At 38.1% G+C, this 26,536-nt stretch overlaps 2 protein-coding genes across 2 annotated transcripts; one reads left to right on the plus strand and one right to left on the minus strand.

Moving 5' to 3' along the window:
* Positions 1 to 202: 202 nt before the first annotated feature.
* alg12 (ALG12 alpha-1,6-mannosyltransferase) lies at positions 203 to 9,138 on the minus strand. Its single transcript, XM_059511510.1, has 9 exons — positions 8,920 to 9,138; positions 8,347 to 8,479; positions 7,990 to 8,163; positions 7,543 to 7,737; positions 7,268 to 7,373; positions 6,304 to 6,525; positions 1,122 to 1,291; positions 955 to 1,030; positions 203 to 869 (listed from the first exon to the last, which is right to left on the minus strand). Exons 1-9 carry the CDS (start codon positions 9,121 to 9,123, stop codon positions 620 to 622), a joined length of 1,530 nt encoding a protein of 509 aa, XP_059367493.1. The 5' UTR covers positions 9,124 to 9,138; the 3' UTR covers positions 203 to 619.
* Positions 9,139 to 17,852: 8,714 nt separating this feature from the next.
* Positions 17,853 to 25,961, plus strand: creld2 (cysteine-rich with EGF-like domains 2). The gene is made up of 11 exons (XM_059511511.1): positions 17,853 to 18,187; positions 18,427 to 18,509; positions 18,698 to 18,808; positions 19,284 to 19,375; positions 19,886 to 20,062; positions 20,912 to 21,010; positions 23,745 to 23,828; positions 23,934 to 24,029; positions 24,853 to 24,936; positions 25,166 to 25,261; positions 25,629 to 25,961. Exons 1-11 carry the CDS (start codon positions 18,059 to 18,061, stop codon positions 25,706 to 25,708), a joined length of 1,131 nt encoding a protein of 376 aa, XP_059367494.1. The 5' UTR covers positions 17,853 to 18,058; the 3' UTR covers positions 25,709 to 25,961.
* The last annotated feature ends 575 nt before the right edge of the window (positions 25,962 to 26,536 follow it).

The following is a 26,536-nucleotide window of genomic DNA, read 5'->3' on the forward strand; positions in this document are numbered from 1 at the left end:
GTTTTGCTGAGCTTTCTTATACTTGTATACGTATACTGCAATTAAAAAAAAAAAAGTATGTGATGGATAGGCCATCTGTCCAGGGTGTTACTCTGCCTTCAGCCATAGATGTTAGATCACACTACATAGCACAATCTTTTTGGAAAAATGGTTGTATTTAGTTTTTTATAAGTACGATTAAAGGAATGGTATAATCTAACCCTTATGTCATTCCACAATTGTATAACTTTTATATTTCTGTGGATAAACATAATTTTTGTCCATTCAATTGAAATCAACGCTCAACAAAACCGTCTGGTTACCATCTTAAAAATATCGTTTAGTATTCTGCAAAGTAGTATAGGTTTGGAACGACGTAAATGATGACTTTAAGTGCCATTAAAGTCTGAAACCAGTTATCACCCACGCAAAGTATACTAGGAGGCATAGTAATAGCATATTTACATTGCTTACAAAAGGAAGCAGCAAGTAAATTATCATGCAATTAAAACACCTTGACTCAGAACCACTTCCCTCTCAGTAAAACAGACCATCAAAAGAATTCAGAGAACCACTTTTGTAAACATTTATCTGTCCATCTTTGCAGTTGGAATATTTTATTCAACTATTATTGAAAATTTCAGTTCAGGCTTATGCTATCTGGGTTTACTGAGTGTCTTTCTAGCAGCACAAGCTTCTTGTTTAGCTTGATTATGATAGGTGGAAATTTAAACATCTGAAATACGAGGTTTTGGTATCCTGAGAAGAAGACCAAAGGTTTGTGAGAATCTTTGAGCAGTGTTATCTTAGTTGTATTTGATTCCATTAACAGGTGTGAATATGTTTTCATAACTGCATCTTCAAGAGTCAAATTCTCCTTCTTGTCATATCTAGGAAATTAAGGAAAAACATTCAGAAAAATCATCAATATTGCACATGTATAGCATTGTCTTTGATAATTGATTGGTCACACACCTCCAGTTACTATTTAGTTCCAGAAAACGTGAGACTCCGATCTGTGCAGCAAGTATGTCAATGTGTAATGACACATCTGTGTGAGAAGTATTTTCATTTTTATATTTTAAGTATATTCATTTTTCAATAATAATTCAAAAGTAAACAAGCAATCAAAATGAATATACCTGCTGTTGCTGGAATTATTCTATGTAACTCCTGCATTGCTTTCCCTCCTGGGTAGTTGTGATGGGAAACATAAAGAGAAATACTTGTGTATACTCCATTAAGCATCAAATGTCCTACTATAGCTATGGAGCCAATTTTATACATCCATGACTTGTAGTAATTCTTCAAACTGTAACAAAAAAAGAAAAGTAAAACTAAACATATCCGTTAACATGAAATATTGTGTAGGGATGAAAAATTTACAAAAACACTTTTCCTGTTAAAACCACCTGTTCCATACCAAAACATAGGGTACGGTATGCAAATTTTTACATTTAGTACAGCTTTAATCTGCTAATTGGTCTGTTTGAATGTATCAGATTTGTTTTTTAGCCACATGGACAAGAAAAAAAAAAAAGACTTGCTGGGTCGCTGTGAACATAACTGTTTTTGACAAAGTTTTGTTACAGACATTTCATGAAGACCTTAAAGAATCATAAAAACTTGCAGAAAATGGGCATTCTATCTCCCCTTCAAACAAAATTTTGTAGTCAACCCTTTGGGTAAAACATATGAACAACGCATTTGCAAGATTTTTTATTACTCTGACAGACCAATCTGATACTAAAGTGCATGAAAATAATCTATGCAGGACCAATTAGACCAAAAAGAATAGCCGTATCTATAATATCAAGTAAAAGTTAGCCAGCATAACTAGTGGTCTTGTTAACTAATCATTTACTGAAATTCAGAAGCACTGACAAGCAATACTATACATCCACACAAAACAAGGTTCACGTATTTCAGAAATTAGGGTAATGTGTTTCAGATTTTGAACTTGTAATGTTTGATCAAAATATAATAATAGGGCTTTTCCGAGAAAACACTCTCTATCTTCTGACATATGCAGGAATTCTCCACTGCAAACTTAATTTTCCTCCATTTTTTTGTGCAATGGGCACATTTAAAATCCAATCAAAAACTGATACGCAATTAAGAATCAAGCGCGTCCAAAAGTTTTTCTTTTTCAATAATCTGTTATACTCTGATGTTCATCACAATCTCTACTTTTAATAATAACTTCAATTTGACTTCAATTCAATATTTTTAAATAAATTAAGTTAATATTTTATTCTAGTTGAATACTGTTCTATTTGAAAACTAGTTAAAAAATATTAAGATAGAATAATAGTTTTTAAAAAGTAAATAATCCATTAAAACAACAATAATCAATATAGCTGCAAGCAGCGATTACGGGGCCAAGCACTCCACCGGCAAATTGAGGAGCTAAGCTTGGAATGAAGCATCACACCAAATGCAACAATGAGCAATTACAGCAATTTTAGGATGATTGTTATCGAAATGGCGAAAAAATCATAAATACAACCTCTTGTAGCATGATTTATTGGCTTATCAAGTGTGACCAATAGGTGGCGCTGTTATCAAATTGATATGGTGTGTTCTGTGTGACTGACATTGACACACACTAAGTTTGGTGTCAATATGCCAAAGCACTGCAGAGCTACAGCTACAAGCTATAATGCCTTAAATTCGTTGCTGTAGTATGCAAAAAAGGATTTGTCTATCGACACAAAATCCATCACATTTTGTCAGCGCACTCTCTAGATTATCTCACTCGATTTTGGTGAAAATCGGACCAATGATTGATGAGGAGTTCGAAAAAGTAGGTTTTCAACATAAACCAAAATGGCGGACAGGAAGTCCAGCTGGCATATTTGGTATCTATTTTGTCAACCATTGAATATTTTGAGACCAGTTTCATTACAATAGGCTAATGCAATAAAAAGTTATTAGCATTTTTATAAATGTAATTATTACTGGTTAATGAATGGTTTATTAGTCTTTACCAATAGGTGGCACTGTTACCAAATTGATTAGGTATGGTCAGTGTGAAGTGACACATACAAAGTTTGGTGCAAATATGTCAAAGCTTTGCAGAGATATATCCTCAAATGCATTTTGGCACCGTGCCTAAAATTTGTAACGGTGCTGTATGAAAATGGTTATGTCAATCAACACAAAATAACTTTTTGTCAGCAATGTCTGAAGATGATCTGACTCAATTTTGTTAAAAATCGGACGACAGTTGAGGAGTAAGAAAAGGTAGGATATTAACATAAATCAAAATTGCGGACAGGGAGTTCAGATTTCCTACTAAAACATTGGTATGTCTATTGTCGGCACTACCCAAGGAATATTTTGAGATCAGTTTCATTAAAATAGCCTAATGCAATCAAAAGTTATTAGCATTTTGGAAATATCATAATTGAAGGTTAATGAATGGTTTATTACTCTTGGCCAATAGGTGCCGCTGTTACCAAATTGACGTGGCATGGTCAGTGTGAGGTGACAATGACACATACAAAGTTCGGTGCAAATATGTCAAAGATTTGTTGAGATACAGCCTCAAATGCATTTTGGCATCCTTCCAGCAAATTCGCTGATGCTCTAAATGAGAACCGTTCCGTATATCGACACGAAAACCATAACTTTTGGCCAGTCAGGTCTGAAGATGATCCGCGTCAAATTTGGTGAAAATCGGACTAAAAGTCTAGGAGGAGTTCGAAAAAGTAGATTTTCAACATTAATCAAAATGGCGGACAGGAAGTATGGCTAATTTTGGCATAATTGGTTTCGATGTTCTCAGCATGACAAAAAGAATATAGGGAGACCATTTTCATTTCAATAGTCTAATCTATTAAAAAGTTATTAGCATTTTTTTGATATTTCAATATAACTCTTGAGCATAAGGTGGCGCTACCATGCATGGAGCCGAATATTTTTGTAATTATTTTCATAACGATACGATAATGCGTTCAAAAAATACAGCATTTTAAAACATAATTCAAAATGGCCGACGCCTAAAATGGCTGACACAGGAAATCTGGATATCATTCGACTCGACATTTGATTTTTGGCCAAACAATTCAGAAGTTATAAGCAAAAATATGCATTTTTCATAACTCCTTACCACTAGGTGGCGCTGCGTCAAAACACTGCAGGTAGTCTCAGGTCATGGTTATTATAACACACACCAAGTTTGGTCTCAATATGCCAAACCATTGCCGAGATATAGCCTCACATGCACTTTTGCGTGCTTTTCAACAAATTTGTTTTACATGTCATTCAAGAACGGTTGGACAAATAAATTTAAATTCCATAACTTTTTGCTAGCTTTGTCTGAAGATGCTTTCAGTGCTTGGCCCCCAATTAAAATAGCATGTAGCCTTCAAATATTTTTCAATTACGTAAAAATTGCTTTAAAAAGGTCAAGTGAAAAGTTAGTAATAAAATGAAGAACAAAGAAACTCATACAGAACAAGTGGCAAGTCTATCAAGTTTGTCATTTACATTCTAAGATCTAATTTGACATCAGATTTTTTTTGTCCCATTTCTTGCTATGTTATGACTAACAGTGAAATCAGTGTAATAACTGCGTCATTGATTATAACGAGAGTTTCGGCAAAAATACAGAAATCATGTTACTGACAGATGGTTTTCACGTGACTAACAGGAACTGTGTGTAGTTGAACATTCAGTCACTGGATTGATTCACTAAAGCCCCTTTCACACTGCACGTCAGACCCGGGATATTGCTGGAACATCTGTGCTCGTTCACGCGAGTGACAATCACGCAGTGTAAATGAGCAAAGACGTGATCTGAGAGAATCGCCGACAAGTCACCGATGCCCGTGAGATATTTTGCATGCTAAATATCTGGACCTGTCGGCGATTCAAAATCATGCTGCCCGAAAAGTGTTCTGACTGAAAACTACATCGGTGATGACCGACAGTCAATGAGAGAGCAACGGCGAGGAGTTATAAACCACAAATATCAGCAAGCATGGCTTCATTTCAGAAAAAGGCTTTCTTCTCGGTCTATTTGGACCCAAGATAAATTAGTACAAATTTAGCAGGAGCACCCGTGTCTGTTTGACGTTTCATCTTAGCTATCCCAGTCTCACGTGAAAACTCAGGTCTTGCACTTAATATCGAGTTGTTTCCTTGTCACATCTCGCGCGTGTTTGGTTGTGAAACGTAGTTTACGTGCCAGACAGAGTTGTCTGCGATTCTTCCTATTGTAAAGTCATGCAGTGTGAAACCATCTGTCGCCGATCCATCATGCAGTGTGAACACAGCAGTGACTGAATGCTGGCTAAGATAGTCATGCAGTGTGAAAAGAACAGTGACTCGACTACTTTGAAAATCGTGCAGTCTGAACTCGGCTTTACTTGTAATGTGTTACCCCCAACACTGGAGGTTAGTTTATAAAGTTTACAAAGTTTGTTGTTGCAAATTGTTTGTGAAACTGCATTCTGAGAGTAAGATTTCAAATGACATATTTGCTCTGTGTATGTGGATTAATTCTAGTAAATTAATGCATGTATAATGAATAATCCTGTACTAAAGTTTGCAATTCATGACATGGCCCCTTCAATCTTTTTTGTTAATCAAAAAATAAACTAAATGTCTAGTGTTCTTACATTTTCAACTAACAATAAATATTTTGTCAAGTATGAGGCTTTCTGAGCTAGTTTTGGTTTGTGATAAAGTTTCTTCCTCATCCATTTAAAAATCATAAATATTTTGTAGGGATGTAACTATCAAAATCTCACAATAAGTTGCGTTTGACATAATGCCCCAAAACACAACTTAAGAGGCCTTTTACGTTAAAATATTAAGTTTAAATATATTTTAAAAACTACACTTTCTGCCTGGAAGCCCCACGTTTCATATCGTCATGTGACCACAATAATATCAAGACAGTTTTGCTATCGCAATATCACGATATTTATATTGTTACATCCCTATTATTTTGTCCTTATCAATGTTGTCTTATTAGGCTTGCTACTAAGGGACATAAGGGACTGTTGTAACTTTCTTTTTACATTTATTTCCTTTTGCTCTCATGTCACTAAGGCCAAGTAGGCTATAAAATGCTAACAACTAAAGTTTTGTTTTGACAAACTCTCATTCAGTCTGGCACTATTCAGGTAGATCCTTAGTTTTTTTTCCAATCAAAAGTCTAAAATGAATCAAATAAAATTGTATTATACATTTTTCTCATTCACTATTCTGTTTCACTCTGAAATACACCAAATTATGGAAGTAAAATATGTTTCATGCAAGAAAATTCTATACAGATACCAAATCATTACTATCAATATATGTTCAACTTACATAAAGGAACAGCCGCAGGCAGCAATCATGTTGAACACAGGGAAGGTGTAGATGATGAAACGGAGCTCCTTGTGAGGCAGAAAGGAGTACAGCAGAATGAAGCCTACAGTTACGATGAGCGGTTTTGTTGTTCGTCTATCCAACAGGCCAAGTGGAATAAATAGTATTGTGCTGCCAAGAGCTCGAGGGAGAGCAGAGTAGAAGTACCACAGAAAAGGTGAAGTTTGAGGCACGAAAGAAGTCAAGGAAAGATACAAAATTTTGACAGGAGACAGAATCATGCAAGAATGCATTTTATATATATATATACCTTTAAAAAAATCTGTCATAATTTACACTTATTTAATCTCATGTTGCTTAAAATCTGTAGTTTTCGCTTTCTTCTTTGGAACACAACAGTTTACTGGTCACTTTTACTCATGTGATCGTTTTAAGCATTAAAAAAAATGCAGAAGCCGAATACAAGATTTTCTTACACATTCAGCTGTTAAAGCCTTCGCTATTACCATGTACACTGCGTCTGAAACACTGAGTAATAGTTTACAATGCACACATCAAAATCTTTTATTTCAAGAAAGTTGCTCAAGACAAGAAAAAAGCTTTTGTGTTTATATGCACTGTTAGCAGTCTTATTAACTACCATGTACATGCAATAAGCTGCTTTCTCCATCCTTTCTATTATTTATGTTATCCCACACAAATGCACTATCCTCACAAGCCTGTTAGTCCTATGTACTAGTATTCCTTTTGACTACTTTTAAAATATTATTTATTTGTCATTTTTAAATATTGAAATCTCCGGTGCTCATTCATTGTCATTGGAAAAGAGTAACCAGTTCCTCCTTTTGTGCTCCACAGAAGTAAGAAGGTCTTGGATTGTCATGAGAGACAATGACAGAACATTTTATTTTGACTAAACTATTGTTTAAACCACAAGCATTTTAAAAGAATTTTGCAAAAGGATATTCCCCAGTTGGAGCTTTTATTCAAGACTGTGTTGTACCACAGTACCTGACCCTCAGGCCAGAGCAGCTTATTCCAGAAAACTGTGTCAACCATGACAGTGAGACCTACAAAAGACAGCAAACACTTCAGTCTGTGAAGGTCTTTGTCTGTGCATGATGGAAAGCAAAACATATGAACAAATGGAAAAGTCTACATTTAGCTTTAGACAATTACAGGATATGCTAACAAAATACATAAGAAAATACAGAAAACAAGCACTTGTGCATCACTAACCCAAAGATAAAAGACCAGCAGGTACAGCATGGCAAAACAACTGTAGAAAATTGAGTTTCCTGCTCAGGAGTGACATCAACAACATCAGGCCAAAGAAAAGACACAATTCAGAGCGAAACACAATAATGGCCAAAGCGGAGAGCCAAATGAAGGCACTGTGTCTCTGGCCCAACCAAGATGTGAATGCCAGCAAAACTATTCAATAAAACACAATTTGGAAAAACTGTTTAATGCTAACACTTAAGTTAGACAAAATAATGTATTACTAGAACAAGATACTATTAAACAGATTTTTTTTATGAATATGATGAATATGAAAGTCAGCAATTCAAGTTGCTTTAGCTTTGTTTTCCAAGCCAAAATAACAAAACTGCTAATAGAAAACTTTAAATATTGCTCAAAAATACTTTGTACAATACTTTGTACTTTATAAAGTCTGTATAGTACCTAAAGGCAAAGCAAACACATTTGGGAGGGTTCTGGTACTGTAAAACATCAGATGGAACTGTGTGATGCAGATAAAGCAAAACAGACTGGCCACCATTGACCCAAACTGCCTCCGGATCTCTCTTTGCATCTGCCATAACGACAGAATCACACATAGTCCAAGAACTCCTCTCACTGTTGAAAAAGAAGAACATAAAGCAGATGGAACTGCAACAATTAAAATGAATTTAATCTAGTCTTAAAACTACAGGTTGTGATATCACACATACCAAGGATCTGAGTGTAACATTTTGGTGTTTGAAAGAGGGCAAGCACACAAGTCATTGGTGCACTGAGTGCTAGTGATATCACACATACCAAGGATCTGAGTGTAACATTTTGGTGTTTGAAAGAGGGCAAGCACACAAGTCATTGGTGCACTGAGTGCAGATATGAACAGGGGTCCAAGAAACGTACGTGGAACCACACCAGGAAACTCATGATGGTCATACTGGAGAAACAGAAATAACAAGGAGATAAGTCTTTATGTAGATCTAGTTGTTTCAATGCTATACAACACACACACACACACACACACACACACATACATATATATATATATATATATATATATATATATATATATATAGAGAGAGAGAGAGAGAGAGAGAGAGAGAGAGAGAGATAGATAGATATATATATATATAAAGCACCATATCACTACAACGGAGTGAGTGCTTAATGATCCACGACGGGATTCTCTTCCGGGTTTTGGCGTCACAGATGCAGCACTCTTAGCTAATTTAATCAGATCACTATCTTGGTTATAACGCACTAAAACACAGGATTAACAAAAAGAATACGTTATAATTTAAATAGTTAAATGCGCTGTTTAAGGTTTAACGTGATTTTGAAAAATAGCAATAATCGTTTTGAGATTTGAGCACTTACCTTTTCAAAATTAAATCTGTGATACAGAACATCGTGAATTGCTTGTAAGTTAAAACTTTCCTCAACTTTGGTGTAAGGACAGATAAACAAATGTATGAATACAATACAGATTATCAAAATTAAAAGAGGACGCTCATTTACGGTTTCCTTTCGAGCCATCTTCTTCTTCTTTTTGTTTTGTGGCGGGTTGCGAACCAACTTCATAGGTGCATACCGCCACCTACTTGTGATGGAGTGTGAAGAGAATGTACCGTTTCTCATCTAAATCTTATATTCTGTTCATTATTCCACAATTCTTAAGAAATCTCATGATTGAACTCCTGCATGATTTGTTTTCCTGCATTTGGACCATCGTTCAGAATACTGCTTAATGAAAATTATATAACTCCTAAGGATTGTTATTCATCTTTAAAATAATCCCTTTCTCAATATGCTGTACATATCATCATAACGTGTTCCACTGATTCATCTGTTAAACAAACTTTAAATAGACCAGTATCATGTTCCCTATAATGTATAGTGTTTGCTTAAGATTTGAATGTCCTGTTTGTACATACAAATGACTTGTTCCCTTCTACTTATGTTATGAATGATTTTTCTTTTCTTTATACTCTGTGATAATACCTGTTTGACATGAGTCCCAGTAATCTGCCATACAATATGGCATGGGAAACATCACACATGATGAAGTCATGAAAAGCTAATGCTTAGTTAATGATGACTTCTGTATTTGGATGTTAACAGAATTCACGTGATGTGTGTTGTGATTGGCCAATGTTGGGGTCTGGTCACAACTTTAGTTGAGGGGCCACACATATGATGAAGTCATGAGAAGCTTATGCTTAGTAAATGATTGTGACGAGTGGGGCGGGGCCGAGGGACGTGGGAACGAGCGAGGCTGGTGGAGTGATTGGGAAATGAACGACACCTGTTGAGTCTTGAGTCCCACGGAGGAGATGGAAGGATATAAAACAGGAGCGACGACAGTGAAGCACGAGAGAGGACCAGGCCTGGGTTTTAGTTTGTGTTTTGATTTTTATTTGTGCGCGTCAGTCGTCCGTGAGGGGCTGAAGCGCTGTTTTGTATTTATTTTGATTATTAAAGTTTCATTTTGATTGTCCGCCGGTTCCCGCCTCCTTTTTCCCGATGATTATGGAGTTTTGATTATTACAATGATGACTACTGTATTTGGATTTGAACAGAATTCACATTCTATGTGCTATCTGTCCATTTACCTGCAGGCTACTATGAAGAAGATATGAACATGAGACATATAGAGACATTTAATATAGAGACATCTGAGGACTCTACCTGTATTACTGCAATTGGTTTTGTCTTTACTGCTCCTAGAATCAATCTAGTTTCGTTAATAACATTGCAGATGCAGATTCATACACAATACATCCATAATTGAGAAGTGATCTCATGAGTCTAATATATATACTCTTTAATGATCTGCACACCAATCTTGTCCTGCAACCCCTTTTTATTCAATTTTACGTAATTTATTTATAATATATTCTATGTGGACATTCAAAGTTAGTTTTCCACATTCCCAAATATTTACATTTAGATACTTTTTCTAATGTAGACCTATAAAGTTTAAGCTGCTTATTTTTCTCTAATTTTCTTCATGGTAAATATCTGGTAATATGTTTTGGATAATGAAAATTTCAACCCCATCCTAGAGACCACCTTTCAACTCTATCTATTGCTTTTTGAATTCTATCCAAATTAAAATATAAATGTCTTCCTCTTTTCCACATTATTCCATCATCAGTATATAAAGCCGTATTAATTCCTGAAGGCACTTCTTTAAATACATCATTCATTATAATGTTAAATAATAAAGGGCTTATCACACTCCCTTGAGGTGTCCCATTCTCCACACACTATCTGTGTCAATTCATTTCCCACCCAAACCTTAATTGTTCTATTTAATAAAAAACTTAAACGTTTTAACCTTCTTTCCACATCAGGCCATATGCCTTTTCAATATCAAAATAAGGTTGGGAAAGAGCCTGGTGGATGAACCTGTCCTTCAGTCTGCTGATCCTGGCCTGGAGACTCTGCAGTCTCCTTCCTGATGGCAGCAGCCTGAAGAAGCTGTGTGTCGGGTGGGTGGGATCAACTTCAATGCAGAGGGCTTTGTGGGTGAGACAGGTTCCATAAATGTCCTGGAGGGAGGGGAGAGAGACACCAACGATCTTCTCAGCTGCTCTCACTATGCGTTGAAGGGTCTTGCAGCAGGACGCACTGAAGGCATCATACCACACAGTGATGCAGCTTATCAGAATGCTCTCGATGATGCCTCTTTAGAAGGTGCACATGATGGGGGCTGGGGCTCTGGCTCTTCTCAGTTTGCAGAGGAAGTAGAGACGCTGCTGTGATTTCTTGGCCAGTGCTTCGCTGTAATCAGTACAGGAGAGGTCCTTTATGATCTCACTCTCTCCACATTCGCACCATTGATGGTCGGAGGAGCATGCTGTGTGGGCACTCTCCTGAAGTCAACAACAATCCCCTTCATCTTCTCCACATTCAGTTAGAGATTGTTGTCAAAGCACCACCCAGCCAGGCGGCTACCTTGCCTGTAGTTTGTCTCAACTCTGTTGCTAATGAGACCCACCACAGTCGTGTCAACTGCAAACTTAATGAAGAGGTTGGAGTTGTGTGACAGCAGTCGTGGGTCAGCAGAGTGAAGAGGAGGGGGCTCTGCACACATCCTTGGGTGGCCCCAGTGTTCAGTGTGATGGTGCTAGATGTGTTACTGCAAACCCGTACTGCCTGAGGTCCTCCAGTCAGAAAGTCCAACAGCCAGTTGCAAAGTAAAGGGCTGAGCCCCAGCTGGACCAAATTGTGAATGAGCTGTCAGGGGATGATTGTGTTGAATGCTGAACTGAATTCTATGAACAGCATTCTGACATATGAGTCTTTTTGTTCAGATGTGTGAATGCTGAGTGGAGGGCAGTGGCGATGGTGTCATCGGTCAATCGCTTGTAAAGGTTCCGTAATGACACATAACATCAGAGTCGAAAACTCTAGGCTATATTGTAACATAAAGCATAGAAAGGCCAATCTAATCTCTGCTGCTGCTATTTCCATTGTGATCCAACACTTGGATCAAAATTTTTTTGGCAAAGAATTAAGCTTACTAATAACCTGTGACCATGCTGTTGCATTTGGTTCTTAAATTGCTCATACACAACCGCATCACTTACCATTCCACTGAGCTGGCGAATGATCTCAGCTTCAGTGCGGATACTAAGGAGCTCTGGGGTCTCTGCTTCAGTCCAGTTTGCTACATTTCTTTTTATTTTATTTTAGTTATTTTTTTAATGTGAACACCATTCTCTGCATTTAAATTGCCCCTCTGGCACTGCAAGGTTGTATTATTGAAAACACCCGCTCAAAGAGTCACATGATAAGTACGTCATCACTAGGGTTGGGTACCGAAACCCGGTGCTAATATATGCACCGAACCGAATTAGAACGCAGATTCCGGTGCCTCATTTCAATGCCTCCTAAATCCCTGAGCGATCGATAGAAATATGTGTCCTGGTTCTCCGAAATGTACAAAAGAAGCACATGTGTAGCTAGGCTTTTTTTAGCGGGGCTCTAGCATTTAGCTCCATAAACTGTACACAAATTTGCGTTTGTCTCAGAGTCAGTCCACTCAAATTTCATATGAAAACGGCAGCAGACCTGTCTCCTCTTCGTCTTTAAGCAAGCTCTTCAATCCGCATTGCGCAAGTGGGCTCTAACAGAAACAGATGACACAATGTGTGTTTATTGACAGATTGTTAGAATATCTGTATCTGTGCAGTTCATTGTCATAAATACAGTTTACAAAAGGTCACGAGGGAGCAATCGGTTTCTCATCTACTGTAAAGTTTTCGCTCCGTTCACTGCTCATCACACCACAGCTGTTTCCTCCAGTGAAAATCAAGCCCTTAACACATATGAACGCATACTTTCATTACACTTATTTAAATATACTTAATCTAATTATACGTACTTTATACATACACTAATGTGCAAAAGTCTTAGTCTTAGGCAATCTGTTGTCTGCTTGTGCATTCAAAAATCTCACTAGATTATTATTAAAATTAATGGCAAAATAAATGTAAATGTAAACTGATATTTCCTACTGACATACTACAGCAAAATATATAAATAACTGGCTTTTTTTGGGCTGAAAATACTAATGTGCCTAAGACTGTACTTTACAAACGACATTGTTGCTACCTTATAAAGAATGACCATACAGTCATTCACAGAACTGATTAAAGACAGGGACAGACAGCACTCATTTTAATTAAATATCAGAGTGATTGACAGAGATCTAGTAGAAACGGTTTTACATTTAACAAGGACCCACATCATGAAATACATTTATTAGCTTTAGAGTAAGGGTGTGGCGAGTGGGGCGGGGCCGAGAGCCGTGGGAACGGGGCGAGGCCGGTGGAGTGATTGGAAATGAGCGACACCTGCTCGACCCACCGGTCTCGAGTCCCATGGAGGAGATGGAAGGATATAAAACAGGAGCGACGACAGTGACGGACAAGAGAGGACCAGGCCTGGACTTTATTTTATGTTTTGATTTTTGTTTGTGCGCGGCAGTCGTCCATGTTTCCTTCTTCCCGATGATTATGTCAAGTCAAGTCACCTTTATTTATATAGCGCTTTAAACAAAATACATTGCGTCAAAGCAACTGAACAACATTCATTAGGAAAACAGTTTGTCAATAATGCAAAATGATAGTTAAAGGCAGTTCATCATTGAATTCAGTGATGTCATCGCTGTTCAGTTAAATAGTGTCTGTGCATTTATTTGCAATCAAGTCAACGATATCGCTGTAGATGAAGTGACCCCAACTAAGCAAGCCAGAGGCGACAGCGGCAAGGAACCCAAACTCCATCAGTGACAGAATGGAGAAAAAAACCATGGGAGAAACCAGGCTCAGTTGGGGGGCCAGTTCTCCTCTGACCAGACGAAACCAGTAGTTCAGTTCCAGGCTGCAGCAAAGTCAGATTGTGCAGAAGAATAATCTGTTTCCTGTGGTCTCTGAGACAAGGTCTTTACAGGGGATCTTTATCTGGGGCTCTAGTTGTCCTGGTCTCCGCTGTCTTTCAGGGCAGTAGAGGTCCTTTCTATGTGCTGATCCACCATCTGGTCTGGATACGTACTGGATCCGGGTGACTGCAGTGACCCTCTGATCTGGATACAGACTGGATCTGGCCCGTGATGTGGAGGGGCGGCTGCCGTCTGTGAGGGAGCGGAGGAGTCGCCGCCGTTCGCCAGGGGGCTGGAGCCTGCTGCCTCCGTGAAGGAATCCGGAGGAGCAGGGAACAGGGGAGTCCTGCCGGCTGCCCAAAATCGGAGGAGCCGTTGCCGTCCACCGCCAGGCACCACGGAGGAGATCACCCAGCTGGTGGAGGGCTGAGCGGCAGTGCGTCTAGGAACCGGAACTATTTTTTTTTCCTCCTCTCTCCCCTCTCTCGTCTCCGTCGCTCCTCCTTCCATCTCCTTTTCTCTCGACTTGTCTGTCCTACCCCCAGGTCCTCGCAGGTCACCGTGAGCGGTCCCCCCCGGAGGAGGGGGGGGGGGGGGTAAAGCGCAGTCTCGTGGGTACCCCACGGCCTGCGAGGGGTGATGGGGGTATGTGGCGAATGGGGCGGGGCCGAGAGCCGTGGGAACGGGGCGAGGCCGGTGGAGTGATTGGATAAATAGAAAATAAACACAAAACATCATGGCAGCCCCTCACGGACGACTGCCACGATGTTTTGTGCTTATTTTGTAATTAAAGTTTCATTTTGATTGTTCGTCGGTTCCCGCCTCCTTCTTCCTGATGATTATGACGTTTGTACTGCGTTACAAAGGGATACACAACTTAGGAAATGAGAGCATCCAAGGAGTGTGTGCAAAGCTATGGATTTATTTTAATATTTTTTAATGTCCTTTAATGTTATCCATAGTTTTTGTGGCCCTTTAATTTTTTTTAAGTATCGGTTCTGGCACCGTTTAGGCACCGGTACCATTTTAAAAGAATCGAAATGGCACTGGTATCGGAAAAAGCCCAAACGATACCGAACCCTAGTCATCACTATGACAATCGGTTCCGGCTTTTGTTCACACGGAGCTCATTCAGGGACTGAACCCAACAATGTTACTAGGTCCCCAACCCGGGATCGATCCCAGAATCAATCCCGGGACGCATTTGCGTTCACACAGAAGGCACTCCAGCATTTTTCCCGGACCACCGTGAAAGGGGCTTCTGAGTACTCTTGGAGGTCTGTGGTGTAATTGCATGTGGCAGGCTGCTTAAACATATTCCAGTCATTGGTGTTGAAACAGTCTTGAAGAGGGTTGCATCTCGATCCAATACTCAGTATCAGTATCGACTCCGATACTGACATTTTCTGGCGGATCATTTATTTGTCAGACGAGACCAATCCAAATCCGATATTGTGCCTATACTATTCTGTGTTATTGTTGATAAAGCACCAAAAAGTTTAAGTGCACTATATTTCAAGTGTTTTGAAGCTGTTCCATAGTTCAGTGTGAGATACAGATTAATATTTTAGTCTTTAAATTCAAGTTCACATAAACTCTTCTTTCTGCTGTGGCTGTCTGTCATCCTCCATTCAGCAATCAAACTGCGTGTTGCACTCGGTTACTATAGTCAAAACATGAAGCTCTCTTCAAGAGCGCACAGTAATAGGTTTAAAACTGTTAAAAGAAAAGGCTCAATAAACTAACCCACGGATTTAATACACTCCATTTTTGTTTTTTGTTTTTCCTTAGTCCTTTTTGTTTCCGTAGTGTTGTCCATAGATCCTGCTGGTGCAGGAAGGACGATTGCGGGCCATACGAGGCAGTTCCTGTTGCTAGCTATCTCACCACCTACCTTGATGACGTGCTCTGCGCATTCTATAATGCAAGCCTCAACACTGGGTGCAGAGCACCGTTGTCCAAAGACTGTCTTCGGGAGGAATTCGCCACATTCATTGAGTGGACCGGTCCACTTCGGACCCAGGGCCCAGTCCACCATCTCCTCAATGTGCGGAGCGCATGCCCGAGCCTGCCACTAACGGAGAGCCAGAGCCCGCCGCGACTGACGAGCCATTGCCACACAGAGCTGAGGATCGCCACGGAGCCAGAAGCCATGACATCATGGAGAGGTGCTCCACCCCATGTATCGCAGCTGAGGGTGAGTGGAATATGGAATGCCAAAATGAGATGGATTTTTATAGACTGGGAATCTGAACTGGAGGATGAACTGCCCCCTCTCCTCTCTCTGACATCTCCGCTGGTCCTGTCCAGCCCTCCTTCGTCCTTGGTTTCCTTGTCCAGCCCTGAGGAGGCTTCCAATTCTCCAGTGCCAGTCCCCCAGCTAAGCCCAGGATGGGCTCCAGGTCCCCAGTTAAGTCCAGGAAGGGCTCCAGCCCCAGAGCTTGCTCCAGTGTCAGCTCCTAGAATGTGCCCTCCTGTGGCCACTCCTCCAAAATGCCCGCCCTCCCAGCTCCACCGCTGTCGTCTGGCAGCCCCTCTGCTCGCTCTCAGCCAAGCAACATTGCAGTGCGAGCTCCGCGGGACTGCAATACTCCAGCGTTGCAATGCTCTGAGTCTCCCTCACCTCCTGCCTCTGAGCCCTGGACTCAACCATGGCCCGTTGACCCGTTGACCCGTTGACCCGTTGCCTCCACCATGGCTCCTAGCTCCCGCCTCTTCCACTCCTCTGGCTTTGCCTCATCCCTCTGGCTCAATCATAATATCATACCCCTGGACTCATTATGTTGTGTTTTCCATTTTCCCCATGTTCTCTGTGATCCAGTTTCTGTTTCTCGTGTTTGGTTAATTGATTCGTTCCCAGGTGTGTCTAATTTCTTTCCCATGTGTTCCATGTCCCCATTAATTTAGTAATTCCTTGCACCTGTCTGCCCTTCGTTATCCTGTCTTTAAATACCATAGTCTTTCGGTTCAGTTTTGTCGGGTCTACCAATTACATATGTGTGTCTTCCTCCTGTGTTCCATGTTGGATTCGAGAAGACTCTCTTGATTATCATCGACTCCATGTTCCTTTCTGCATTATGACATATTTAATAACAATATTAAGTAACTTATAACACAGAGAGCAAAGAACATTTACATTATCAAAAAACATTTTCATTCAGTCTAGCCAGAGTACAGTCACTCTCAAAAACTCCCATTAAAATCACTGAAGCTGTTTACACTTTGAAATGAATATCTTAACTTACATCATACGCACATCTGCATTATTTGTGATTAAGATGAAATCAGTTCAGTGTTGAAAAGTGTCACCTTTCCTCATGTATTACATGGACATCACTAAGGTTAAAGTTGATATCATCTAATGATTCCCTAGCAGTTAAAAAAAAGTGAAAACCTGTTAAAAAATCTGAATAAAATTAAAAAAAAAAAAAAAAGTGCACGGTAATATTTTATTGTTTTCTAGTATGCAGCATCACTTGTGCTCATCATTAGGCCTACTTCCAGATCTTCACGATATTTGTATTCATGACAATTATTTCAGTTTGTAGCTTTCACATGGTTTAATACATAGTGCTAACTATTTCATATCATATAAATCAAAGAAAATAATTAAAATAATAAATTAAATAAATAAATTACAGCGTAAAAAGCACGCCGTTCTGAAGCCTTGATTATTAATCGCTCAGTTTTAAATTTTCTGGTGCTTCTGAAAATGCAGATCGTCTGCAGCTTAATGGCACATATTAATAATTCAACCTATTTTGAACACACAAATACTAAAATAGATAGTTCGGACAGCATGCGAATTGTGACGTAGGCTTTCAAATATCTTTTATTGTTTTTCCCGCGCGTGGAGGCATTTCATTGGCTCACACGTTGATGGCCAGGAGAACTCTCCAATTACATAAAGACACAATGTTACCGATGGGCTGACGCGGAAATCCGAACGTCTAGCTGGTGAGAAGGCTGCATGGAAATTTCTGAAAATGACAATCTACATATCTTTATAATAAACGTCTCATAATTTCAGACACTAGATGTTGATTCAGGGCAACTTAACTGGGTGGAACAACTTAGAAAAACAGTGTTTTCGTATTGGATAACCTTTGAGCTAGACAAGAAAGCATGATACGCTCATATAGTATTTTTCTCTTGAGTTGTATTAATTTGTTTCTACCACTTGGATCTGTGTATACAAAGGACTTTAACGCATTATGCTCAACATGCAAACAATTAGTCGACAATTTTGACAAGGTATGTCTGTATGTTTATTTTTATCTATCAATCTCTCGTCAAGAAAATACCATCTTTAAAACGATTCATTGTAATAGTTCTTAGTAAGTGTCTAGCATCACTTCTTTACAAATGTTTCATTGATACCTTATTGCAAAGTAATGACATTTAGACATGTTTAAATGTGATGCACTGTAAATGTCTGAATACTTATTAGGGTCACTTTAGGTATGTTGAGTTTTAACATTCATTTTTGCCAGGGTCTGGAAAAAACAGCAAAGCAAAATTTTGGTGGTGGAAACACAGAATGGGAAGAGCGAAAACTCTCCAAATATGAACTGAGGTGAGAAGTAAGAATTTTATAATTTGACAAAATATATTAAAACAATATTTACGTTCATGCATTAATGAAATGATAAAATGTGCTCTCATAGTTCATTATCTTGACCCAGACTATCAGGATAGACATTGGTTATAATTCACAAATATGTGTGTTATTTATTTATTGATTGATTTATTTAATTCTTTTAGTGAGATTAGGTTGACAGAGATACTGGAGGGCTTGTGTGACAGCAGCAGTTTTGAGTGCAACCGTATGTTGGAAGAAAATGAGGAACACTTTGAGACGTGGTGGTTCAAGAGGTCAGGAACTCAAATGGAGACCATAATTTGTACCATAATACCTGAAGACTTCATTCTCAAGGCTGAGGTATACTTCATTTTTCTGCGTGCCGTCATGGCTTGTGCATTGTTGAATAGGCAAGCCTATCTCAGCATACTTCATTTGACCATGCATGAGCGTTTTTTTTTTTTTTTTTTGCTGCATCTGTTGTGTGCAGTATAGGAATACTGCTCTGAAAGACAAAGAAGCAGCATCCATATACTAGGGTAGGTGTGACCAGCTGTCCTGTATTTTATGTGACAATCTCAAATTTGAGAGATTTGTGCATAAGGGCAGTCTGTGTGGACTCTGATGACACAATTTACACCTTGCACACTGTGCGATACAATACGGCACGCAGACAGTGTATGTATACTTTGGGCTACAGTTGCATTGTTAAAAGTATCTTTTTAATTGAATTAAAGGAAATCTGACTTTTTTGCATTTTTGTTGTAGGAAAACAAAACACCCTGATCTGTTCAAGTGGTTTTGTGTAGAGACCATCAAAGTGTGCTGCCCAAAAGGTTTATTTGGTCCTGACTGCAATAGTAAGTGTTCTAAGTGTTGAATTAACACATTTTTAATAAGTATACAAATGCTTAGCCAAAGCATTGTAAGTCCACCTTCCAGTGCTTTTGTACACAAAATTGATTAGTATAATGCAATACTTTTACTAGCAAAACTTTTTTTTTTTTTTTTTTTAAACATGCAAGTTTTTTGGGGGTGGGAACGCAAATGGATTGAAAAATATTTTTTCCTCTTTTGCTACATCACCATGTCCTCTTGTAATATTTTGACTAATTTCACCTTGACTACCACAGATTTCCAAACCGATATGTAAATAAAGCTTACCACTAAAAATCTGCTTAAAAAATTGGTTGGTGGAACACCATCCTCAAAATGTCTTTTGTTGCACCCCTTTATGTAAATGCTATGAATCCAAGACATACAGCTAGAAGTATTTCCATTCATGTACACGCATTGTTGCAGACATTAAAGGCCCCATGTTGAGATTATGAAAATATGTAACATTATCTTTTGTTTTGCATTATTTTAAGATTGCATTGGAGGAGCTGACAAACCATGCCATGGTAACGGCAAATGTGATGGAGATGGAACAAGGGCTGGAAATGGGAAGTGCACTTGTGATAAGGAATATGAAGGGGAGTTTTGTCTGGAATGCAGTGATGGTTATTTTAATGCACTGAGGAATGATACATTCTCCTTGTGCAAAGGTACACATCAAATAAGCCTGATGAGCATCATAGGTTTCATAGTTATAACTAGGGATGTGTACTGGAGCCAATATCTGTATTTGTAGCAGTCTTAAAATTATTTGTATCTGTATTCTGATAAAACCAGAAATAGGTGGGACTGTAAAAATGCATTAGAAGTCTGTTTTGAATGTAATTTTGTCTCTTTTATCATTTTCATTTGACAGAAATGCCTTTTATAAAACAATGTTTTTTTTTTTTTTTAAGGAAGATTTATAATAATAATAATAATAATAATAAGAGAAGCTCTAAGAGAAATTGTGACTTTATATTATTGTGAATTTATCACATAGATTTTCAAGATTCCGAATCTTAGTGCATATTACTTAAGCTCTGATTTCTGAATGACAACGTAAGACCGCAACACTGCTTTTTGATTTGCAATTTTTATTTTTTTTCAAAGAGTTTACACTTTATACACTCGTTCTGTAGTGATTTTAGATGTTCACCTGTTATCCAGCAAGCACAACTCGTGACCGTGTATGACAAATATATATATTTTTTATTATTTGGTAGAATTCATTATAATTTATGCCACTGTCCGTGCCTTTCCAAATGAGGTATCCAGCTTTGAGTACAGCCCCTAGTTATAATATTTGCAAAAACTGACTTTATCCATATTTATTTATGTATAGCCTATATATATATATATATATATATATATATATATATATATCTCCTGAAATTTGGAAAAAGCAGTTTTGGAATTTTGAAAAATCTATATAAAAAAAGTTATTTAAAATGTAAGATTTAAAATTATATCTTTTTTCTTTCTTTCTTTTTTTTTTTTTTTCTTTTTTTTTTTAAAAGAGTGTCATGAGTCTTGTGTTGGATGCACTGGAGGAACCAGTCAGGATTGTAAAGAATGTAGGAATGGATGGGAGAAAGACCAAGAAGGAGCATGCATTGGTAAGAAGAAAATAATAATAATTTCAATGCCTGGAAAACAGATGGAAAATAATAAAACTTTAAAATTCATGGAGTCCGTTACTTTAGTGAAGTCATTTACATAGTGATTGCATTTTAATAGTTCTGTTCTAACATATTTAATAGTCTAGATATGGATGTGTGTGTGTGTGTGTGTGTGTGTGTGTGTGTGTGTATATATAAGGGATTGTATGCAGTCATCCTTTCATTATTCCTGCCAGTTTATTTATGTTCGGTACTCCTATTCATCTAATAGGAATTGTGTTTTTCTTATTGGAGACATTTTTGCAACAATTCATACATAATTATATTAAAACATGATCTGTTAATTCAAAGTATTGTACCTGAATTACCAGTGGAAAAGCACCTCTGAACTCTGTGTGAAGGAATAGGAAAAGAAAAATAAATAAGTTATTTGCCTTTGTTCCAGCAGCAGGTTTCAGCCAGGAGCCAGCTTTCACTGATTTTTTTTTTGTTTTTTGTTTTTTTTGGCCTATTAATCTCAGAACATCTCTTGGTTGTGAGCCTTCTCCTTGCCAACTCTGCAACTCCCATCTTAACTTCCCATCCAGACAATACTTCTTTACAAGTCTGCTGCAGTACTACAATGATTTAACCACTTTCTACCCTTATACCAAACTCAGCTCCTAGAGGGCCAATGTCCTACAGAGTTTAGCTCCAGGAGTTGTGTTTGTATTGTTTCCTTTTAAAATGTATTTAAGGCTGATCTAGCTATCTCGATGTCTTTGAGTATATTCTGCTTTGATATTCCCATAAATCCTTAGCACTAGGGCAGTGCGATTAATCTAAATTGTAATAAAATCATGATTTCTAAATCACTTTATAGCACGATTTTCTGTGGCCCCGTCCTCCGCAGTATGCTATCCGAAACCATCAGAATGCAGCGCACCTGAGTGGAGCGCGAGAACCGAACAGGCTGGGCATATGCATAACTCCAGGGTCACACTGTCTGTGATGCGTAGCCATTTTTTTTCTAGCCCATGTTAACGGATCGGAATGTTCACGCTGCACACGGTAAAAGATGAGAACAGAAAATGTTATAAATAGAAAGGTGCGAAAAGATTTAATATCTAGCGCATGAGCACAGAGAGAGTGGGAGTGCACAGGACACAGGTTTAGGGAGACACGTTTTAAGGCAGCGTGTATCTGAGCCTTATAAAGCCTCATCTGAGCATGAGCATCTGATTTTGTTAACAGAGCAAAGGAAATCTGCGTGCGAGCGGATGGAACGTGCTCTCGTTGCTGCTTCTGAACCGCGTACACATAACTTACTGTATACGCACTGCAAACGGAGTACGTGTGAACCTGTATAATGTATAACAAATCTATTTCAACACCTTAGGCACTGCTACAGTAAGCTCTATGACCAATGTATGGCAAAAAAGATTTTTAAAAAATCCCTGGACACTGTTTTTATTTTATTATTATTTTTTGCCAAATGTCTAGACCAGTGGTCTCAAACTCAATTCCTGGAGGGCCACAGCTCTGCAGAGTTTAGCTCCAACCAGCTCCAAATCACACCTGCTTGGAAGTTTCTAGTAATCCTGAAGATCTTGATTAGCTGGATCAGGTGTGTTTGATTAGGGTTGGAGCAAAACTGTGCAGAGCTGTGGCCCTCCAGGAATTGAGTTTGAGACCAATGGTCTAGACATTTTGTTTGATATCTTTACTTAGTGATTATTTTGACTTATTTCTCTTCTAGAGACATGTTACAAGTTTTTGATAAAGCTCTCATTGGATTCTTTTGGAAATTTGTTTCAAATTCATACTGAATGCATTTATGACTGTAAAGCATATGTGTCAAAATCGTGATTTAAAATCGAAATCACAAAATTGATAAAAAAATCGAGATTGTTTTTTTGTCCATATCACACAGCCCTACTTTACACCCAACCTGCACAAGGGGGAGTCTGTAAATGGTAGTCCTCCATCCACTTTCCCTGCACTTTACAGGGTGGTCTTGCAGCCAGCCAACGTGTTCTATGAGTGTGACCTTGGAGCCTCACAGTGGGGACCGTTATCCACTGTGCCATACCACCAGAATTGGTGGTTACTCTGATTACTTGGACCTATTAGGTTGTCGCAGATGGATCCAACATCCTTGCTTTTGTTGGCTTACCGCTCTAATCAGATGCCTTTATTCTGTCCTACTTCTATCACCACCATTAATTGCATTCATCTGCCTCATAGAGGCTGCTGACCACCATTTATGGGCTATTTCTAGTCCAAGACATGTGGTTCCTACCTGGGTTCTTCTAAAAATCTGTTGGTGCTTCTATCACAAAGCTTTGGCCTTTGTTGGCCTTGCACCTGCATTAACCTGACACATCTTTTGCAGCCACATCAGGTAAAGATACAGTCTAAACCGTTCTAAACAGCATACTTTGAATATTCCTGAAAGATGACAAATTTTATCCAAGTGTATTCCAGAAAGCCTACCATCACGTATATCTAAAAAGTGGACCTTCATTTAAAGGTTTTTTTCTTTTCTTTTTTTTTTTCAACAGGGTGTGTCTGTGTGTGTGTCTGTGTGTTGTATATGTATATGATTTATGTGTTCTGAGCTTTAGTGACAATTCAAGTACCTTGAACATTAACTTACTAGCTTAATGCATTTTTGCTTATTTTGATATGTATTTCTAAGGCCCATACATTTGTCTTTACCTGTATCAGTCCTGTGTTTTTCCATTTACAGACATCAATGAATGCACCAAAGATCAAGCTCCATGCAAAGAAAACCAATACTGCCTAAACACGGATGGATCTTTCTCCTGTAAAGGTCCATAATATTAATTTCCAACATTTGCTTACTGTAGGTTTAGGGTTGGGGTTAGTAACTGTCAGTTGTGCATAAATAAATTGTTACTTTTACTTTATGTCCCAGAATGTGATATCAGTTGCTCTGGTTGCAAAGGACCTGGCGCAAGTTACTGCCTCACGTGTGCTGATGGCTTTAAGCTTGAAGAAAGCACCTGCACAGGTATCACTTTTCTTTAGGGAAGAGCTTGAATGGCAATTCAATTTCTGTGCTTGTGTGAACAACCGATGCAGTGTATATACCAGGAACACTGGGAGTGTGTGGATGAAGGAAGCCTTATGTGATGGTGTACTGCTGGTTTTAGAGCACATTCATAGTAAATGTTCACTTTTGTTGTAAATCGAGCTTACACTGTTTTTACACAGCTGATCCAGAAATGAAAATTCAGGAACATTTTAGATTAGGGGACACGGTTTACTATTAACAAGTTGCTCATTAGCATATCTTTTTCAAGCATACTGGCTGTTTGTTTGTATTTACTAAGTTCATATAATTCTGCCTTATCCTGCATTAACCTATTCTAGATCCCTTAACCCTACCCAATACCTTGCCATAACTCCCTTGCTAATATCAATAAGCAGCAAATTAGGAGTTTATTGAGGGAAACATGCAAAAAGAAAAGATGAATTTTATATGCAGGTCCATTTTGTTTGAGTTAAGAATAAAATAAGTTAAATAAACATTGCTATATTTTGTAATAATATACACACAAACACTTACTGAATATCTAATTAATAATACACATGAGCAATGTTTATTTTACTGTTATTTTATTCATAACTTGCACAAAGTGGATCTACATTTAAACGTTATTTTCTTCTTCTTGCAACAGGACGTGTGTGTGCGTAAGGTTTTTGCCTTTTTTTTTTTTTTTTTTTATTAAAAAAAAACAATTTTTTAACCTTAAGTGACAATTCAAGTACTTTATGCATTTCTAAGGCCCATACATTTTTCTTTACCTATATCCTGTGTTTTTCCATTACAGACATCAACGAATGCACCGAAGATCCAGCTCTGTGCAAAGATAACCAATACTGTCTAAATACAGATGGTTCTTTCTCCTGTAAAGGTTTGTTTAAATAGTGTTAACAAAAACATTTGTTTTATATTGTTAACCCTTTATTTAAGGTGTCGTTGTAACCGTGTAATTACACATAAGTAATGAGTAATATTAATTTCCATCATGTGCTTAGTGTAGGTTTATGGTTAGCTTAGGGTTAGTTACTGTAAATTATGCATAATTACATGTCAAACAAGGACACTGTAAAATAAAATGTTACCATTATTTTATATCCCAGAATGTGATACCAGATGCTCTGGTTGCAAAGGACCTAGTGCCAGTAACTGCCTCACCTGTGCTGATGGCTATAAGGATGAAGAAGGCACATGCACAGGTATCACAGGGAATAGCTTGAATGGCAATGACTGGAGTTATTCTTCTTTCGTGTGCTTGTGGATATGTGAGCAACTTGATGCAGCGTACACACCAGGAACACCAAGAGTGTGTTAATACTTGGGCTGCAGAATTAATCAAATTTTTAATCTCAATTACAATTATGGATGACACAATTACGTAATCGTTCAAAGAGGCAATTCATCGTTCAAAGTCCACTTATGTTGAGGATACTCCTTTTTCAATTGGAGATGGATAGGAACTGCAGGCATGCCAGTCAATCGCATTCACTCTGTGTCTGTCCTCATTATTTTAATGAGAAATTTATACTTTTGTAATTTGTCTTTTGTGTGTGTGTGTTTCATTAGAAGAGAATAAGGAAGTGCCTGCCTTTGACTCTGAAGGTTCCCAAACTGGTGACTCATTCGAAAAACATGAGGACCTCTGAAGTCATATGGTTTGAATGCAGAAAACAGTCTCCAGGACACAATATTTGCCAAGGGACCACTAGTGTCTGCACTGCATCTAAATATTGTTTGTTCTTCTTCTGGAATAATCAAGAGTGAAAGGCATTTACAGTACATACTTGAGAAACAGCCCTATTTTTGGAACATGTTTTTGCAGTTGACACAGTCAGCACCACTTTATCAGTGAGCAAGATTTACTTCGGATATACCACCTCCCGATTTTTGTTTGTTGTCTTGAAATTGAAATTAAATCAAAATAAATAAAAAAAATAATAAAAAACAAGTTTGTTTCTTTTTTTTAAAATTTGGTTTCACCGCCAACTCTATAGCATCTATATGGCATTCTTAGTAAGTGCTTTTGAAACTTTACATAAACCCTGCCTGTTTCTCCACTGTCTCAACTTTCCACTGTTCATTATTGGAATTATAGCTTTTACTTCATTTTCCCCATTGGTAATTTACATACCGTTCTCTTTTATCGTGTTATTTTATCGCGTTATCATCCACCTCATTCTCTAACACCCCAACATGTGCAAATACCCAACAAAGATGTATCACTTCTTCAACTTCATACTTCCTTTTGTATTCATTTGTTTGTTTTATTAAGCTCATGTCAACCTTTAAATTTGTGGCTTTTTAAGGTGGGTTACCACTTCAGGTACCACAGGACAAAATTACATATTATTAATTCATAAATGTTTGGCCCACTACACAAAACTACGGCCTACATTATATTTATTCTCCCAATAATCCCACAGAACTCTGCAGGAGTTCATCAGTGTCCCACTGTATTGTGAGTCAGGGTCCTT

The sequence above is a fragment of the Carassius carassius genome, chromosome 26 (assembly GCF_963082965.1).
Source record: "Carassius carassius chromosome 26, fCarCar2.1, whole genome shotgun sequence".
In the NCBI taxonomy this organism is placed as follows: Eukaryota; Metazoa; Chordata; class Actinopteri; order Cypriniformes; family Cyprinidae; genus Carassius; species Carassius carassius.